General features: G+C 36.2%; 1 protein-coding gene across 4 annotated transcripts in view; it reads left to right on the forward strand.

Moving 5' to 3' along the window:
• The first annotated feature begins 728 nt into the window (after positions 1-728).
• Positions 729-21,704, forward strand: part of MYPN (myopalladin) — an 87,974-nt gene continuing 66,998 nt past the window's right edge. The window contains exons 1-2 of one of the 4 annotated variants that reach the window (XM_042240770.2): positions 729-793; positions 1,339-1,378. In XM_042240770.2, the coding sequence (XP_042096704.1) occupies positions 1,377-1,378 (2 nt within the window). In that variant the 5' untranslated portion in view covers positions 729-793; positions 1,339-1,376. Of the gene's footprint in view, positions 794-1,338; positions 1,379-3,792; positions 4,021-12,610; positions 13,514-21,704 lie in introns of those variants that run through there. The other 3 variants (XM_012105168.5, XM_042240769.2, XM_060406836.1) reach the window with 3 other exon arrangements.

Raw genomic sequence — 21,704 nt, forward strand, 5'->3', positions numbered from 1 at the left:
TAAACTTCTGTGTGCATTGATATAAGCAATACATCAATGTGGGGAGCAGTAGGAATCAATTGTAGACCTCAGGATTACATGCCTGATACTAATTGTCTTGGATTTCTTAAATAACTTAATGTTAATCATAGATCCTCTTTTTAAAATAAAAAAAACCCTAGGAACAGATTTTCTTCATGGAAATAATACTTTCTTAAAAGCATAAATGTTGATATGGTCTCCATATCAAAAGCGTGAGTGAAGGAAGACTTACTGTGCTTTCATGGAAACCATATAGTAAGGCTTTAACCTACCCCCAAATTGGGCACACATTTAAGTATTACAATAATTGATTATTTTCCCATATTTACTTTAATTAAACTGTCAACCATACTTTCAGTTTTGTATCAAGTAAAGATGTTTACACATGTCACATGCATAATACGCATGGATATTTTGTGCATTCCTTACGTTTTATTCTGTTAAATGTTATCATTATTATCCTATTCATCTTAGAAGAAATCAAGAAAGTCTGTTTCCTTAGTCATCTTAGTCATTATCCACCCCCACCCTCAATCCAGGCTAAGAACACCGCGCAGACTGAGTTATTAAAGTCGATCCGAAAGAGCAATCTGTTCTAAATGACTGTCCCAAGATCTGCCACAGAACCCTGTAAATACTCTTCATTACTCTGGCAGGGCAGTATCACATTTCCTTCATGCTACTTTTGTGGCTGACTCAAGTTAGGCAGTGAGATTTGGGCTTTGGATGATCCTGGTTGATTGATATAGGAATGGTCCTTCTCCTGGGACAGGTAATCAAATTTACTTTTCAGGATAATAAGTATTCTGTTTATAGTTTTTTAAAATGCTTTTAGTTTGTAAAACTAAAAAGGTTTTGAACTTACAGCTTTTTAAATTCTTTTTTTTTAGTTTTAGTTTTGAGCAAATGTTTTCAGTACCGTTGAGACGAAAAAGACATTTCTCAGGATTTAACTGTATCAATTACATTGTATCATGTTTGTATAAGACCCTCTATAATCTACCATACATACATTGTTTTGGATGGTCAAGAACTTGTCTCTGTTGTGTTTTTCTCATTAGCAAAGATTAGAAAATAATTATGTCTCTGTTCTTTAAAAATAAGATATTGTTGTTGTCTTTTCATCTGATACATACCTCAATATAAATCTGTGAACTTTAAGCAAAACTCATTGAAAGTTTGGAATATGTGAGAAATTTCTTTTTAAGTATAAAAATCTATAGCAATTTGGAAAAATAGCTATATAAATTTTATATGAATCTGCTAGCACAGATTCTTACACACTTATTCTCCAAGTGAAGACTTCCTCTATTATAGATCTTCCAGATTCTTTGACATTCCTGTGGATCACCCCAATGTGAGTAAATTGTTTCTATAACTGGGTGACTGAATTCAGAAAACAGCTGAAGGCAAGCACAGGATCATGTTCAAACCACAATAAACACATGTGTTAGATGGGCCACTCAACTTTGTGGGTAAGGCTTAAGACATGTAACCTTGTGTTTACCTGACGTTTATGAATTTTGTTTTTAACTCTATTGGATTTAGATATATTTTTATAAGCTTTAAGAATTATTCTTTGTACCAATAAACTGTTAAAATCTCAACTAGTAGGTTTGTGGTGTAATGTAAGATGATATGCAAGTTATATTATATTACTTGGGAGCAGAAACCAATTTTTAAAAACTAGAATCTAGAATACAAGGTTCATGTATTGTATGCAAGGTATAATATAAAGTATTTATATGCATCTTTTTCCCCCAAAGAGCTCAAAAAATTTTTACACTATCTGTATTCAAAAATGTTGCAGTAAAAATGAGAGGAGAAATATTACTGCTATTCAGAAATTCTTTGTCTCTTTCTTTTATAACTGTTTTTAAAAATGGATTTTAATTCTTCCTGTTAATTCCTAATTCCACTGCCCAACCAGCTCTACTTTATCTTTCAGTATGGGTCTCCTCCCACCTCAGTGTTCCATATACCTGGGTGAAAGGTAGGATATCAGGCTTATAATGGAACAGTTTGCAAGGAAGTCAAAATGTATTCACTTGCAGTGTGTGTGAACATTTCCCTTTAGAAGATCAAACTATAGCACATCTATGCGCTAAATGAAACAGAGGTTCTATTTTTCCCTGTCCCTACTCAAGACTTAGTAGTCCTTATACTGTTTATGCCTCAAGATCTGAATGGGATAAATGGGGAGAAAATCCTCTTTAAATAAAAAGAAATTTTGGGGGCATCTACATAAATAGAAAATGCAGAAACACAATTAAGTAGGTTAATTTCAGAACAGCACTAGGTAAGAGAGCAAACAACCCTGTATATTGACAATTTAGATTAATGCAGTAATGAAAATAATCTAGCCACATAACTCAGTTCTTCTTGTGCCTTCTTCCCTCCTCAGTAACTATTTTGACCTGGATTATTTTAAAGTTTTCCTCAATACTCTTTTTCATTACATTTCATGTAATTTCAAAGTTCTTTAACAAAAGGTGTAGTGAAGCTTCTGATTTGATCATACTAAACAAATTTTAAGTCTATTCAGTATATTATAGAGCTTCAAGGTGACTGAAAAAGGTAAAAAAAAAAAAAATACCCCCAAATCTCTTAGTAAATACCATGAGGTCAAGAATCAGTATATTTTCCATGGACAGAGGAGCCTGGGAGGCTACAGTCCATGGGGTCGCAAAGAGTTGGACACAACTGAGCACTGCTTTATACCCAGTACCTGGTACCTAGTAGGCATTAATTAGATAAATATTTGCTGAATGAATGAACAGGAAGAAATTCTGCAAGTAGTTGGTGATTTAAGAAAGGTAAGTTTAAACCAATGTATTTTATGCTACCCAAATCTAAGAATGACCCTTTTAAGAAACAACTGAATTTATTTATCTGAATTTTCAAGACCTAGGCTTCCACCGAGATTGAAATAATGGGGCTAAATTATTTTTTCAATTTTTTCAAATTCATATTCTGAACAAGTATGAAATCATATCAAAGAGCCTATCCTTGACAAAGTAGGTTTTTCAGCAGATGTTGGTTTGGTTAAGGATTCTTTTTCTCGTTCAGTAATACTTGTGAAAGAAGAAATCTGGCATAGACCTTTTCAAAATAATATACAAAAAAATTATTCCAGGATAGTAATCGATGAACAGAAGTTGTAATATATTATATTATACAGTAATGTAGACTTTTAAACAGTACTTGAGTATTTTTTTTCTGAAAAAGTTTGTTCAAACTAATTTGTTACCAGGTTTATTCTCAGACTGATGGCTTTTTCCTCTCCATTTTTTCTGGGATCTCTAGTTACCAACTTTTAATGTTAGTTATCGTCTGCTTTTGCTAAGCTTTTGGACAACAAAAAAAAGAAAGATCTCTCAGCTTTAAAATGTTAGACCTCACCTTCATGCTGGCTTTTCACAGCCAAATTTCCTAAAATGGCTCAGTGATTAAATGAGAGTAAATTTCCCATGAATTTAGTTTAATTCTCTTAAAAATTAAGAATTTTGAAATATTTCAAAAAGAATGCCGTTTTCTTTGAATGTGCTATCATGAATCCAGTGTTAATTCTAAACATAAATCAATAAACAACTTGGGCCGCTAGCTGTAAGCGAAATTCTATAGGTGGGAAAACTGATTGACCCCCACCGCCCATAGGTGCTGGCCTGCTGTGGAATCCCTTTGCTCAGTGCTCTCCTACCCAATCAGGTGGAATGTTTCACAGGCACATGGTTTATGCAGCTCAAAATAACTTGGGACCTGTGAGCTGACAAATGCTCTGGCTCCGGTGGTGACAGGTTGTCCAGCTTCTAACAGCCATCTTCACTGAAACTAAGGTTAACTCCTCACTCTCTATGGACGGCTACTCTCTATTTCCAAGGGCGTGAAGAATTTTCTTTTTCTCCTGGGCTTTCATCTAAACGTTCTCCTTGGATAATTATCATCACAGTGGAGTGCCTGGGTTGGACATCCTCATCTGGGTCAACTAAAAAAAGAAAGGTAATATCCAGATTTAAGTTCTCGAGTGTGTTTTGATAACAAGAAACTGACAATGGGAAAGGGGGGATTTCAGAGACCTAATTTCTGTTGTGTGGAATGAAACCGAAGCTAACTTCTTAATTATGTACGATGGGACACAAAATTACATGAAAAATAAAGTCTTCTACATGGTCAGATTTTATAGGGGGTTGATGAGACCCTCAGAGATCACAGCCCACTCGGGTCCTAAGGGAAAATATCTCAACAGAGGAAGTCGTGACGTGTGTATCATTGGCATTTTCCATACATTCTTTTATTAAAATAATGGTGTTTGTATGGAGAATATGTGTGCAATGCCAATTTCCTTTTTAATGGAAATCAAACTTAAAATAATATGACTCCATAGTTAAAGACTTTCATTTAACATTTTTTTATCATGTAAAAGGATATGCTTGCTATATTTAGCGCTGGGAGATCTGCTCCCTGGATTAATGTACACAACAGCTGCAGAAAGTCTTGCTCAAAGGACATTGCTCTTTCTTTCTCTCCTTTCTCTCTCTCTCTCTCTCTCTCTCTCTCCCTCCCTCCCTCCCTCCCTTTTCAGCTGCAGCAGAAAGACGCTTGACAGTCAGTGGCAAGTGTTTGGCCTGGTACATTGCACTATTAGCAGTAATTAGATGCACAACTTGAATTATTTTTTAATAATTGTGTAAGCAAAGAAAAGGAGAACATGAGTAAATCTGTATTTCCATTTCCCAAAAGTGAACATTACAGTAAGAGTGCTAAGAAATTTTACTATCTTATCAACAAATTTTTTTCTTTTTACTCATACTTGTTTAAGATACTAGCATCAATCAGTTTGATAGAAATAAAACAGATAACCAGTTTCCTTTCTCAAAAAAAATATGATTCAACTACTTTCATACTGGTAATGAGAAAATGAATTCTACAAGGTCTAAATTAAAAATTTGTTATAACTTTTTAGCCTCTCCTTAATAATAACTCTTAACTTCACATAAAATACATATCATCCTTTTCTACAAAACTAGAATATCCAGACTTATAGCTATAATAAACATATTTTTAAACAAAAATTAATATAAGCTGTCTGATATACAATTTGACAATATGTAAACTATTTCAAATCAAGACCATCTCATGAAATCTGAAATATATGCACACTAACTTTGTCAGGAGACAAACTTATAAACATTACAGAATCTTATAATAATGGACTATGAAACAAACAGTTGGACATTATCCAAATTCTGGAGGTTTGTCTGTATTCCCACTTATAGAATATGGCTAATGCTATTGGAACTTGAGACAATGTATCAAAGCCCTAGTGTCCTATATGTCTATAATTTTGAATAAGACTCTATTCCAGACTTTAATACATCTATTGTATAACAGAATACACTTTCCAGCTCAAGGTGCTTCCAAAGGCACATATTCAGTGGAACAGACTCAGAACCACAATTCATGGACACAAGAAATTAAATGAGTTTGTATCCTGACTAGGTTTTGGAATTTATAGAGATGAATTTTCAAATTTACTTTTGAAGAAATGAGACTGCAGGTAAATTGGGTTTCACTGTGAAAGATCTTTAATGGACTAAAGTTAATATATGAAAAGGTGACAGCTAGATTTTTTTGACAGTTAACTCGTACACACAATAGGAGTAATGAACTCAGCTCATTAACATGAAAATATAAGATGAATGAGACTGCCAACCCCAGAATAATTAGTTGCCTTCATTGACATTGAGATTTGACAAAGGCATTGCTTATTGTGTGGTGTTATTGCCTATAACAAGATAAAAAATGAAAAGATTTTTTTAAGCTTGTTCCCTCTCTTAAGAGATACAGAAGGATCAAACACCACAGAGATATTTTCTTAAATTTCTATGGTGCTTTACAGCTAACAAAGAGCTCTAGAACTGTGATGGCACCGTGCTTTTGCTTAAAGGGAACAACCCAGGTACTGACAAAATGGTCTGTTGAGTAATTTAGGAATGTGTGTTTAGCAGCTACATTTTTGGTGGGCACAAAAGTTGGTGTGACTATTTACCTGCAATTACTAAAGAACTCTTAGAGCTCATGTATAATCAGAGTCACCTTGACAAGCTCTGTACAGACTACATGTGTTACAGAGACCTCCACTTGGAGTCACGGTGCACCCCACGGTCTGGGATGGGCCCAGCAGAGCCTTCCCACCAAGGGCTTGAATTCCAACTAGATCTTGAGATCACAAACCTATTTGGGGTACTTGTTCCTTTCCCAATCTAGCAAATATGTCAATTAAGGAAGTTATCGCTTTTCAAATCCTTAACCACCTAAGGGAAATTGACACAAGTATTAGGAGACTGAAGAAAGTCGAAAATGTTTAAATTTTTTTCTAATTTTTCTTACTTAAAATGAATCTTTGAGTTAATGAGAATTGACAAAGTTTTCTTATTTGAGATGTTCTATATAAGAACTAAGTTCATCATGAATGGTGAACCCTTCAATTTTTGTGAAGAGTTTGGTAGTCACCCTAGAATCCTGAAGCCTTCTTACTTGGCTTCCATTAACCTTTCCATGGGTCATAGAATTTACTTCTACACTACTTTTTTTTCAATATTTCAGATTAAATACTAACTTTGGGCTTTGGTTTCTGCATCCTTTATACTAGTGCAAAGGATTACCTTAATTTTGTATAGTGTTCTACATGCCTAAAGGTCTTTCACAGAGAATTCCCTGGTAGTCCAGTGGTTAAGACCTCGCCTTCCAACACAGTGAAGGTGGGTTCAGTCCCTGGTCAGATCCCATATGCCTTGTGGCCAAAAAAAAAACAACAAAAAACATAAAACAGAAGTAATATTGTAACAAAATCAATACAGACTTTTAAAATAAAAATTAAAAAATTACCTTTTAAAAAAATTAAGTTCTTTCATAAACAAACCCTATGAGGTAAGCAGGGTAATTCTGTTCATCCTCCGCTTGGAGGTGAGTTACTTAAAGACATCTATCTTTTCCTGTTCTAGGCAAAGTTAACTGTTACATATTAGGTTGTTTTTGTGTTGATCTAGAGGGTAAAGCATCTGCCTGCAATGCAGGAGACCCGGGTTCAATCCCTGGGTTGGGAAGATCCCCTGGAGAAGGAAATGGCAACCCACTCCAGTATTCTTGCCTGGAGAATCCCATGGATGGAGGAGCCTGGTAGGCTACAGTCCATGGGGTTGCAAAGAGTCGGACACAACTGAGCGACTTCACTTTCTTTCTTTCTTTTAGTACCAGATTTGCTTTTTCACTTAATATCTAAGAATACTTCATAGCCAGAAAACTTCAGTAACCATGTTTGAATTGAAATTACTTCATATAAGGTTTTGCGAATTCTTTGTCAAAGCCCCTCTTTAAACATCCATATTATAACCAAAAGATGAACTAATAACTCATGATATTTCTAACGATAAGGTAGTCTTAGAACCTACAGAAGAATATTGTTGCATTAATAAGACTTGAGAAATATGTCCAAAGGTATCAGCATTAAGTTTTGTTTTTATAAACCAGACTCTTAAATTTTAAGCAAGTCCTGAGGTGAGATCTCTTTTTCAGGAAAATTCATAGGGGGAAAAAAATAGAGATATTTAGCAAAATAAAGTGAAGAACATTCAGTAAGCATTCTATGTGGCTAAGTTAATTTACATGATTTACTGAAGTTGGTCTTGATACCGTATTAATTGCCTCATTTCAAACCTAAGACTATTTCATCAAAACCACAATCTGTTTCCAAGGATATTTACTGATTCTTATTTTGAAAATGGCAGAATATCTGCTTCAACTTCATAAGCAGCAGAAAGAAGGAAGCAATGTCCAATGTTTAGCACTCTGAAGACATCAGTTGAAATGTCTAAGAGAACTTTAACATCTGTCAAATGAAATGTCCAAGAGAACGCTTCTTAAAACCTGCTTCTTCCTCATTCCAGTAAATGATTCCACCATTCACCTAGTTGTTTAGGCTACAAATACTAGACTCTTGTATTCTAGTACACTCTTGACTCTGTTCTTTCTCTTCTATTCCACTTTCAATCCATCAGCAGATCATACTAGCTCTATTTTCAAAAGATACCTCAAATCTGACCATTTCTCGCTACCTCCCGCTGATACCACTCATTGATTCCCAACTAGCATCATTTCTTGCATTCTTTGCATAGCAGCCACAGTTGAACTTTGTCAAAACCATATTATCTGCTTCAAAAAACTTTACAGTGGTGTCCCATTCACATGTTTAATAAAACTCAAAGTCTTTCCTATGGTCTGAAAGCCTTCACATGCCCTAGCCCTCTACTCTTCTTTATGACTCACCTCCTGGAACACTGGGCTTGACTCAAACACACCAAACATTCACCTTCCCTGGCCTTGACACTTACTGCTCCCCAGTCAGGAATATTCTGCCTCCCTAATGGTCATGTGGCTAACTTCTCCACTGCATGATAAGCTTTGCCTGATATCCCTCACCTAAATAGCGCGTCTTCTTCTCTACCCCATCATTCTCTATTCCCTTGCCCTACTTTATTTTTCTTCTTAACATTTATATATTCTCCACTAGAATGTCAACTCCATGAGGGCAAGGACTTTGTCTTTTGTTCACTGATGAATCCTCAGGGCCTAGAACAGTGCCTGGCATATAGTAAATGCTCAATTAATATTTATTGGATGAATAAATGCAAGCAGGGTTATCCATAGCTTTTAGGTTTCTTAAAAGTATTAATTTTATACAGATAGTTTTAAAATTAATGCTTGAAACAGAAAGTAATACATGTTCATATTTCCTATTTTAGGTAGTATCTATCAGTTTAACAATTTATATATATATTTCCACCTAAGAACTAATTGAGATGAAATTGTTATTACCCCATTTGATAGATGAGGATAACTGAGATTCAGACACATTAAGTAACTTGCTCAAGATAGCAAAATTATTTAGTGTTGGACTTGAGATTCAAAACCAGTTTTTTTATTATAATCAGATGTTCTTTGATACTTCTGGTATAAAAAAACACATAATTCCAGTTATTTTATCCTCCATAAATACATTTTTATTTGAAAGTCACTTGAATTTCCTACTGCTTTCACCAGTCTATACGTTTCCTTTGTGTCTATAAATTTCCTCTGTAAATATTTCTATTTATCTGTCTTACTTTAGCCTGCAACTTAAAAACAATAGATTTAGTAGGAAGTTTTAATGAACAAAATAATTCAACAGATACTTTTTGATTACCTTATATATGCTGTGCACGCACAGAGATGATGGTATACAAAACAAAGTGAGGTAACAGTAAATAGGCAAATATATACTGAAATAAGGGCTGTGTTTGAGGGTTAAGACAGTGAATTTGGGGAGCATATTGGACAGGGACCCAATTCAGGGAAAAGAAGAAATCTTAAGGCCATGCCTCAGCTAAGAGCTGAAGATTGTATAGAACTTGGGCCAATAAGATAGCAAAAGGCATGAAGACAGGGAGCAGCCTGAGCAAAGTTATGTACAAAGATCTGAAGGCAGCATAGTTTGTTCATGAGACTATTTCAATGGAGTATAGATATGCTAAGTTAACTATAGATTAGAGTTCAGTTTCTCTTCAAAGTGTGCCCTTGCATCAAGTCATGTCACTAGTTCTACTTCCATTTCTTATCATGGTATGTGGCCACAGTTGTTAAATAATAATAAATAATAGTAAGTACCCTATATTGACTGTTTACTAAATGCCAAGCACATTTAATAACCCATCAGCCTATGAGATGGCTATATTATTATCCCTGTTTTACAAACAAGCACACTGAGGCTTATAGAGGTTAAGTAATTTTCTTGAATTTAAAAAGCTAGGAACTGTCAGGATTAGGATTTGAACCAAAGTGTTAGGTAACAAATGCTACATTCAAACATTAAAGAAATCCTTAATTTTGAACACTTGGAATTTTTGTTATAATGATTTCTCGTGACTAAACATCAGAACAGGTACACATTTACACCTTAATTGGCTCCTTTTCATTAAAAAAGAAAAAAAAATAGTTATAGAGAGCAGTAATTACTTATATGAGTATTTTATTCTGTATTTGCACCATAAATATAAACTTTTTGGAAGTTCTTCAACATTAACATCACCTTTTACCTAAGTATTATCTTTTTACTAACATCAGTTGAACGCTCACCAGAGTGGTTGGCCCTGTTAAGAGATTTGCATTCATAATGTTATTAATCCTCATTTCCCTGGGAAATAGATACTATCCATGTTTCACAGATGAGAAGTTAGGTAATTTTCTCAAAGTCACACAACACCTAAGAGATGAAGCTAGAATATGAAAACAGATTTATCTGATTTCATAGCCAATGCTCAATCCATGTTTTCCCAAGATAAAAGCCATCTTAAACTAAACAGTTAAAGACAAAGTCACATTAAAACACAATATACAGTAATGTCCAACTAATAGAGGGGACATCCTGAGTTATAAGTCACTTAATTTTTCTTCTCATATTTAAATGTATACATAAACTCAAACTAGGTTAATGGGATAGTTGATTTACAAATGGAAAGGATTTTCAATCAGTATATTAATCACATTTTCAAATAGTATTTTGTACCTTATTTTAATGTCTTTAACTGTTCCTCTACAAAGTAAATGTACAAAGTGACAAATTTTCTGCTGGGCTCTCAATTACATTATTATATACTATTTTGTGTATCCTTCAGTGTTCTTCAAAATTTAATACAGCCATATAGTTCTATTTAATGAGTATATCATAATTTAACTAATTTTTATTGGCCATGATTCCACTTTTTTAATATTATCATCCATACTATGAGGAATATCTTTGTAGATAAATCTTTATACCCATCCAACCCCTCTGCATTTTCAATTAATCTTTTTTAAGGTACATATTCATTTATTTGACTGTGCCGGCTCTTAGCTGCAGCATGTGGGATCTAGTTCCCTGACCAGGGATCAAACCCAGGCCCCCTGCATTGGGAGCATGGAATCTTAGCTGCTGGACCACCAGGGAAGTCCCTCAATTAATCTTTTTTTGAGGCACAATAAACTTTACCCAAACAAGTGGCTCCAGTGGTGTCAATCTCAGCCTGTGGCTAGCAGATGGAAAAATATTTTCCTGTAGGTCATCCTTTCAACCATCTCTAATTGTCCTCTCAAGGTGACTGCCTACCTTGTCAATTTAGAAGTTAGTTTTAAGTAGCATTCTAAAAGTGTGAGAAGTAGGGCAGTCCCTAGGAAGCCCTACTTGTGATATATTGTGGTATTACAAATATTTTTACTTGTAAGTGAGGCAGTCATATAAAAGAAGGAAGAGAAATTAACTGAAATAAAATTTGTCCTAGAATGTTAAAGCCCGAAAATATTCAGGATATTACTTTCCTTTCCACCTTTCCAGCACAAGGCACACAGTGGCCAAGAATGGCAAATAGTAGCACGCAGTAGCCAAGAATGGCAAACAGGCTTCATCTCCATTACCAGCTCTGATTGGGTGGTGGTGGCTGAGGGAATGGAGACTTTAAAAAGTGAAGGTCAGTGGGAAGAATACTGTAATTAGTTGGCTACATCTCTTACAGAGGAAAGAGAGGAGTAACAGCCTATGATGGGTCACAAGCTTGCTAGCCGTCTAGTAAACGTCTGAGTGAATAAAATGGATGACAATAATATGACAGTGGTTTGCATTACCCAAACTTCTAGCCCTGGGGACTGAGCTAAAGTTACTATACTGAATGAAAGTTACTGTACTATTTTTATAACACTTTACAAATTATTTATTTTTGAATAAATATATTCATATAACTTATGTGACTATATAATTGATTATAACATATTCATATAATTACAATTTAAAAGTAAGAAAATGGTATACAGTGAAAAGTGTCCTGTATTGAACCCCACTTCCCTGTCTTCCATATCCCCTTTTCATCAATGTTAATTTAAGAGATTTTTTTTAAACCTAGGTGTACTCACACTCTTATAGAAATTAATTAATTATACCTTATTTGAAAAAGCTAAATCACTATAGTTTTCAAGAGCAGATTGAGCCTACAAACAACACTGAATTTAAACAATTAGTTTCTAGTCATAAAAACATTATTTATTTTCATGAGCTAGATCAAGTTTTTATTTTTCAATAACAAGATTATTTTATCAAAATCTTTTAATTTCTGTTATTTTATTACATTCAGGGGAAAGGGGAAAGGATGGAGAGAAAATCTCTGTGTATGAGAAAGTACTCTAAAACTAAAAGCCCTTTATAGATATTATCAAAATTGTGCTTAGAAACTATATTTAATGTCTCTATAGTTATAGCATAGCTTTCAAAATTGAACTCATATTTAAAGATTAATTTAATGAAGTGATAATCATCCATGCTTTTATTTCCAGTTTCAGGGAAACCTCATTCAGTTCCTCTTCATTTTACAATGTGAGAAGTCTTTAAACTTTGTGAAAGTTATCAAAATTAGGTAATTTTAATTTTAAGGTTTAAGTTCTTAAGTATCTATCACGCTATAATCAATACAGACCTATTATTCTTTAGAAATAATCTAAACATTTTGTCATTATTGCTATTTTGTGACAGCATGCAAGACGACAGCCTAGAAGCTTCTACTTCCATATCTCAGCTTCTGAGAGAAAGCTATTTGGCTGAAACTAGGCATCGGGGAAACAATGAAAGGAGTCGAGCAGAGCCTTCCTCCAACCCTTTCCATTTTGGGGGTTCTTCTGGAGCTGCTGAAGGTGGAGGAGGCCAAGATGACCTTCCAGATCTTTCAGCCTTTCTGAGCCAAGAAGAATTAGATGAAAGTGTCAATCTGGCAAGATTGGCAATCAATTATGACCCTCTGGAGAAAGCAGATGAAGCTCAAGCTAGAAAACGTTTTTCTTCTGATCAGACGAAACACTCATCTATATCAAGTTTTGACCCTAATTTCTGCCAGGATAACTCTCGAAGCCCTACCAACTCTAAAGAGAGCCTCCAGGAGACAAAAAGGCCACAGTACACTTCTGAAGCCCAGTCCAAAAAAGTATTCTTAAATAAGGCTGCCGATTTCATTGAAGAGCTCTCATCCCTTTTCAAAGCCCATAGCTCCAAAAGGATTAGACCTCGTGCCTGCAAAAACCACAAGAGTAAATTGGAATCGCAAAACCAAGTTATTCAGGAAAACAGCTCCAGTTTCCCAGATCTATCAGAAAGAAGAGAAAGATCTTCGGTTCCCATACCTATCCCTGCAGATACCAGGGATAATGAAGTGAACCATGCGCTGGAACAGCAGGAAGCTAAGAGGCGTGAAGCTGAGCAGGCTGCTGGTGAGGCGGCCAGTGGAGACACCACCCCAGGGTCCTCTCCTTCTTCTTTGTACTATGAAGAACCTCTGGGGCAACCTCCCCGGTTCACACAAAAGTTACGGAGCAGAGAAGTTCCAGAAGGAACCAGAGTACAGTTGGATTGCATAGTGGTAGGAATTCCACCACCTCAAGTAAGGTAAAAATGTCCCATTAGTAACACTTGGTAATTACTTTCCATCTATTGTGATCCTTCTAATTTTATCTTTCAAGTATGTGGTTTCAAAGATTATATACTCCCTTTGAGAAAAACAGAGTTTAAAGCACACTGTCCAATGGAAGTATAATATTAGACATGTGTAATTTAAAATTTTCTAATAGTCAAATTTTTTTTTCAAATTTTTTAAAAATAAAATAACGGGGTAAAGCTGATTTTTAAAACTATATTACTCAATCACTATACTTTAAAAAATACTACCATTTCAACATGTAATCAATATGGAAATTATTAATAAGACATTTTATATTCCTTTTGTCATACTAGGGCTTCAAAATCTAATGTGAATTCTGTACTTACAGCACATCTCAGTATGGATGATAAATTTTTCTAGGAAATACTTAATGTGCATTTAGAGTTCAAAAAATATACAGTTGAAAGACTATACTGTAAGATCCAAGTTGTTCCAAACATATTTGAAAGTTCTATCAGAATTGAATTGAGTATCAGCTTTTACACTTAAATTAATTAAGGTTAAATACAATTAAGAATTCAGTTCCTCAGTTGCACTGGCCACATTCCAAGTGTCCACATGTGGCTAATGACCATGGTATTAGCACAGGCCTACAGCCTATAGCTTAAAAAAAAGTCTTTATGATCTATGCTCAACAAATACCTACAGTAGTTTTTAATTTAACAAAAAAAGCAAAATAATAGAAAAAGTGTGATAGGATAAAGATACAATAAAATTGGTAGGAGTGTCTTGAGCACCAAGCATAGCTTCTAGCCTATAGTAGTCATGCATAATTCATTAGTCACTAGACTATGAGTATACTAATGGATAAAGAAAGGAAAACAAGAAACTCGACTTAGATTTCAATCAGGAGTGAGACAATTGGCCTAAGATGTGGCAAAGGGTTGGAACAGCATAACAGATGTAAGTGTCTACCCTTCTCTATGCATGCCTGATGACACTCCCTGAGACTGGTCAGTGATGCTGGCAAGATGTCATCATAGCGCCATGATGGATACCACTCAGTGGCATCTGGTCAGTCTAAGTCAGCTGGTGAGCACTCAAGTTATGGCACAGATACGGCTTACTTAGACTAGTTCTATCCATTCCACTAGTTTCTGGACATAGATTGGATCCTTTCAAAAAAATTAGACCAGGTCACTCAAGACTCATCCTCCCCATTCTTAATCATGACAATCTCAAACACAAAAAAACACTCGGGGCTCTTGTGAGAAAAATCACTCAGGAGAATGAGTGAAAAATACTCATTCCCCCCAAAACAAAGTAATATGGTGTTTACTCAGAAACTACTTAGTCAACCAATTAAATATTTACAAATTTAAGAGTGAAAGAAATGTACACAACTTCCATAGTGACAGCATTCATGTCTATATCCCAGCCACTGGTTTGATGGCAGGAAACTAATATGTATTCATTAAGTATTTTCTGAATTCATCACAGTAATCATATTAATGTTAAGAAAAAACTTACGATTGTCTAAATAGACTGTTTTTGATGTTGTTCAGTCGCCAAGTTGTGTCCAACTCTTTGCAACCCCATGGACTGCAGCATGCCAGGCTTCCCTGTCCTTCCCTGCTCAAACTCATGTCCATTGAGTCAGTGATGCTATCTAACCATCTCATTCTCTACCATCCCCTCCTCATTTTGCCTTCAATTTTTCTCAGCATGAAGGTCTTTTCCAATGAGTCAGCTCTTTGCATCAGGTGGCCAAAGTATTGGAGCTTCAGCATCAGTCCTTCCAATGAATATTCAAGGAATATTACTTTGAATATTCAATGAAAATTATTTTCCTACATATAAAGTTTATATAACTCTAATCAGAAACCAAGTATACATACCTAGCTTTTACTCGAAACCCAGCACTGTGACCAATACAATGACAGAGGCAATATAAACATGTGCCCCTGCTCTCAAGGAACTTGCAACCTCAATTAAAGAAATCATCCTAACTCTACTCAATACTCTCGAAAGAATCTAAAAAAAGAGTGGAGAGATATATACATAAAAACTGATATATATATATAAACTGATATATATATATATATATATTTATATATATATATATATATAAACTGATTCACTTTGCTGTACACCTGAAACTAACATTACATGTAAATATACTATATTACAATAAAAATGACAATAAAGAATTCACCCTAATTTTTATAGGACAATGAAGGGCTGGAGGACTAGATAGGTCAAAGAAGACTCCAGAGACATAAGGGAATTTTAGCTGAACCTTGAAGAAAGAAGAAGTTAAGTAGAAATTTAAATCATTTATTCATTCAACAAATTGCTACTGAGTTACTAAAGTGACTCATTGAGAGTACAAAACAATTGGGAGCTACTGGACGTCAGGGACCTTGTTTTGAAACCAAGTGTAAAACTATTCTAAGAGGGCAGCTCACAGTCTAATAGAGCAATCAAACATATGATCAAAACATTGCAGTACTGTGTAATAAGGGCTGTAACAGAAGTATGCATGGAATGCAACAGCAGCTCAAAGGAAGATTGATATTTGGCCTGAAGGGCAGGATGAAGGAAGTGTTAATGCTGGAGGTGCCACTTCAGTTGAGAAAACTTAAGGTGGAAGAGGAAAGCAAGTGGAAAGACCCAGAGACTAATGTTTTCAGGGAACTGCAAATACTTGGCTATGTGAGGAACATGGGACAACAGATGAGGAAAGATAAGAGAAAAGACAGAAGAAGTAGGCAGAGGGACAGGTCCTTTTAGGCCAGGTCAACTCAATATGTTCGTATAAAAGTACAGATGCTGGCAGAGTAATATTTTTAGATGACAGTGAGGAGACTGACCTAACTGGACAAGAGCGGAACCAGATGATTTTGAAAAGCCTTGAAAGCAAAGTAGAATAGTTCTGACTTGGTTTCAAAATCAAGTGGAAAGCATTTAAGGTTGTGTATAAGGACACACTAAGATAAAAGGGAGAATTTAAGTAGAACAGGTCTGGATGAATGAGTTAGACCCCAAACAAATGGAGCCCCAAGGGCACTTTGGAGGCTGTGAAAGGTATTCCAGGCATCAGACACTCTGATATCAGACTGGGGTAGGGGCTGAGGGAAAGCACAGAAAAGCTGTGAGGGAGCAATATTTAGAAGAAAAGAAACCAAGCTGAACTTGGTGACTGACTAGATAGGACAAGTAAAAGACTGACTCCACAAGTTTGAAGCTGGGGACCTCAGAGAACCCTGGGGTCACTGTCAAGGTCTGAGAAACTGGAGGAGGTGGATGATTTGAGTCTGAGGAGATGGAGGGACCATATCCAATAGATAGTCAGAAACGTAGGACTGAAGGGCAAACAAGAGGGTAGTGGAACTGGAGACATTCCAAGGAATGCCCTGGACACTGGGAAATTTGGACACAGTATCTCTGGCATTACAAAGGGACTATAAATACAGGTAACGTTTGGAACTAACAGCCAGTTATGCTAGGCTGGGGCAGGGTTTTTTCCAACCTTCTTTGGCAGTAATTCCTCCTCCCATTTTTCTCCTCACAATAAATATGTTATGTTACCCCAATACATACTTTACACACACACACACACACAGATTTCTTAAAGATGAGATTAGTGTTTCTGGGATTGAAGAGGATTGGGGTGGAGGAAGGACTGCCTGCTTGCTCACGACTGAAACTTCTAAAGCATCTCCATAGAACCCAAGAGCACAGGTTTTGATTGAGAGAATGCCTTTAAAAATGCATTATAAGAATGAGGCGCTTTGGTTTGCCATAAAGGAAAACAGTACAGTCAAAAAGAAAAGTATCCTTTTTTCTATTTTTGCAAGAAAATATAATGCATATACCTGGCAACTGAGGTCTAACCTCGTATGTATGTGCCCCGGTGTGTTCTCCGTCTTTTACCCATGTTTCTATAATTCTAGTTTAGCAAACTGAAAAATCCTTTTGGCCTATATTTGTTGATTTCCACGTTGACTGGGAAGAAATTGTGTTGTAAGGGTAGGATCCTGTATCATTAAAGCTAGCTGTTTTTGACAGCTTGTTAATTTTGGACATAGCTTCATTGGAGGAGCTGAAATACACTCATGCGTTACCCACAGATGAAAGAGTCTGCAGGAATTCACAGCAAATGGCCATGATCCCTTTTTGTATCCTGACTTGAAATTCTTTTCCCAGGAATGTACAGCTGGGTCACACTAAGTATGTTTGCTTGTACATAGCCCTCTGAAGCAGTAAAAATTTACCTTTTATAGATGCTGATGTCTGATTTGGCGGTTAAGTTTTGCTATTGCTACTTCTGGACATTTGCCTGTGAATGCCACGCTGAGGAGTAAAAAGGAAATAAATCAGTTATAAAGACAAAAGATATTTTAAATTATAAATAATTATATATGATATATAATATAAAATATTATATAAGTATTTTTAAATGTTACAGTATTTAGGGGCATTTTCTTCTACGTTTTGTGGCAATCTAGATACCTTCATTTATTCATTCATGCAACAAATGTGAAATGTCTGTTATGTGCCATGTTCTCCTAGAGCCAATAAGATTATAGCAGTGAACAAGGAAAATCCCCTGCCTTCATGTGTCTTGAAAGAAAAGTGAAGTCGTTCAGTTGTGTCCAACTTTTTGGGACCACATGGACTATAGCCTACCAGGCTCCTCTGTCCATGAGATTTTCCAGGCAATAGTACTGGAGTGGATTGCCATTTCCTTCTCCAGGGGATCTTCCCAACCCAGGAATTGAACCCAGGTCTCCCGCATTGTAGACAGACACTTTACCATCTGAGCTACCAGGGAATTCCTGTATCTTAGGGTCTAGTAAAGATCACAGGCAAAAAATCCCACAGTGATTACATTATCATAATTGTGATAAATATCATAAAGGAGGGTGCATATAGCAAAGGGACTAAGCCTTGTGAATGGACTAGGGAAGGTTTCCCAGAAGTATTTAAGCTGAGACAGAAAAGATGATGAGAGGTTAGCCTAGCAAAGTGGGGTTTACAGAAAAGTGTTGCAGGGTGAAGAGAGAACGTATATGAGGCAGTGAGACAATGATTCACTTTACAGAACTGAAGGAACTAATGACACCAGAATATGAAAAGTAAGGAGGAAATGGTTTGGGGTAAGTTCAGAGAACAGGGATAGAGACTCCCTGTTCAAAAGCCTCCCAGAACAAGCTACTCAAAGTGGGTCCCTGGACCAACAGGTCAGCATCACTTGGAATCTTGGTGGATATGCAAATTTGCAGCTTCTACCTCAGACCTACTGAATTAAGCTCTCTAAAGGGCAGGCCCAGACATTTGTGTTTTAACCAAACTGCTGTTTGTTTCTGTGCTGAGAACTTCTGCAATCTCTTTGGAGACCTCCTCACCCAGGGGGACTGGCCCTTGCCTCTATTCCTTAAGCCAGATGTTGCAATCTCTACTTAAGGTTCTAACATCTGCTTCTCAGTCCTACTCCTCAGTACACTCCTCAAAGGCTCTTTCTGTTGATATCACCTCACCTGAGCTGGTCATCCTTTGAGGTAGGGTCTGTTGTCAGACAGGAAATCAAGCTACCTTGTGTGGTATCCATTTGGCCCATGGGAAAACCACATCTCTGCCCTCGCGAACTTTGGCGATGTAGGCTGCTTCCAGCGCAACCCTCTCTTCTTGCTCTTCCCTCTTGTGCTGTGCTTAGTTCTCAGCTGTGTCTAACTCTTTGCGACCCCATAGACTGTAGCCCGCCAGGTTCCTCTGTCCTTGGAGATTCTTCAGGCCAGAATACTGGAGTGAGTTGCCATGCCTTTCTCTAGGGGATCTTCCTGACCCAGGGATCGAACCCAGGTCTCCCACATTGTGGGCAGATTCTTTACTGTCTGAGCCACCAGGGAAGCCTCTTTCCTCTTGGGCAATGCTAAATATCATTTCACTTTGAAAGTTTTCAAGGCAAGAGTTCGGTGAAGCTTCTGTGCTGCCACCAGCTCCAGGGGCTACAATATAAGATCTCCAAGGAATTCCATAGAAGGCCCTGTCATGTGGCCACTGACCCTCTCTAATCAATCTCCCAACCTCCTCATCTCTATTCCCAAAATGGACAAGGATCACCAGACTGAACTTTCTGAATTGCTTTAGAAGTGTGTTTTTAAATAAATACTGAAGAATATCTGGAAGTACAGATACAGTATAAGAGTAATGGCACAACTATCTGTATGCCCACATTAGTATTATTTTTAAGTTGAGTGTCTTCTTGATCCTGTCCCTTCCTCCTCCCCTTAGAGGTAACCACTAGCCCAAATCTAGTGTTTTCTGTTTAAATTTTTCTTAACAGTTCTTCTTCAGTTTAATAACATATCCTTATGTTCCTAAGCAATACTGGAACAGAAGTAGTTACTGGTGGAATGACAGAAAATCCTATGTTGTTGCTGTTGTTCTGTCAACCAGTCATGTCCAACTCTTTGCAACCCCAAGGACTGGAGCACGCCAGGCCTCCCTGTCTCTCACCATCTCCCGAAGTTTGCCCAAGTTCACATCCATTGCATCAGTGATGCCATTCAGCCATCTCATCTTCTGACGCCCTCTTCTTCTGCCCTCAATCTCTCCCAGCCTCAGGGACAGAAAAGCCTATATGTACATTAAAATAAGTCAAGGTGGGACAAAGTAGAATATATAAAAAACACATTTGCTATTTGTTGATAATTTGTTGAAGCTAAGTGATATGTACGTAGGGGTTCATTACATAGTCTTTCTACTTTGTGGACGTTTTTAAGCTCCAGTAATAAAATTTTGGGTTCTACCTGCCAATGCAGGAGAAATGAGAGATGCAAGTTCAATCCCCGGGTTGGAAAGACCCCCCGGAGGAGGGCATGGCAATCCACTCCAGTATTCTTGCCTGGAGAATCTCATGGACAGAGGAGCCTGACAGGGTCCATAGGGTCACAGAGTCAGACACAGCTGAAGTGACTTAGCATGCATGAATGCATAATAAAGTTTTTTAAAAATAGTAAATTTTACATGTTGTAACATGTTTATGTGAGTAGAATCATAATGTATGTATTATTCTGGTACTTGAATTTTATCTAAAAAGTATATCCATGATGTTGCGTGTAACTCTAGTTCATTCATTTTCATTACTATAAAATATTTTACTGTAAGGCTAGAGAATTGTATTATTAATGTACATTTGGGTGGTTATCAGCTTTTTCCCTAATATGAACAATGTTATTATAAATGGTCTAGTATATTCTCCTGGTGCATGAGTATGTTTAAACATGGAACTGCTGACAGAGTGTATACAACTTCACTTTATAATTACAAATTATTTTCCAAAGGAATTGTTTCAGTTTACATTCCCACCAATATTATATAAGAGTTCTGGTTTTTCTACATCATTGCCAACATGCGTTTATCAAAACTTTTAATTTTGCAGATCTGATGGGTATGGTATCTGATGAGTATGAAGGTTTTTTGTTGTGATTTAAATTTTCATTTCCACAGTTACTAATGAGGTTGAAAATTTCAAAAATATGTTTATTGAACATTTAGGGTTCATTTTCTATGAAGGGCCTGTTTACATCTTACACTCGCTTTTTCTATCAGTTTGTTATTTTCTTATTGATCTGTAAGAACTTTAAAAATATGATTAGGAGACTAACATATGACATTATGTGTTATGAAAATATTCTCTCTGGGTTTGATTTGTCTTTTTATTTATGGTATCATTTGATAATTAGATATTTTTAACTTTAGTGTCAAAGTTTCCTTCATGGTTTTTAGTTTTTATAGCTTGTGCCAAGTTTACCAAGAATGTTCCACCTCGAAGAACTCAATAAATATTAATAAAATTTAAAGCATAGACATACCCTCCCAACTTGTACCTCCATACTCCCATGTGTGAAATATAGCCAGTGGACATGAAGACTTAAGTTTGTTACCTCGGGAGTGGTCAAACAGGACATACAAAACATTGAATTGTTTTACAAAATCTGACATAACTTTGAGTCCTGGTAAAAAGTACCTACTGTTATTTTACTGTCCAATGTACTCCAGCTGTGCTTTCTATTGAAGCGATGCATGGAGAGAGTGAAAATGTCATTAAGAATTGGGTTGGCAAAAAAATGGATTCCAGTTTTTCTATAACATCTTATGGAAAAACTTGAATGAACTTTTTGGCCAACCCAA

The sequence above is a fragment of the Ovis aries genome, chromosome 25 (assembly GCF_016772045.2).
Source record: "Ovis aries strain OAR_USU_Benz2616 breed Rambouillet chromosome 25, ARS-UI_Ramb_v3.0, whole genome shotgun sequence".
NCBI lineage: Eukaryota > Metazoa > Chordata > Mammalia > Artiodactyla > Bovidae > Ovis > Ovis aries.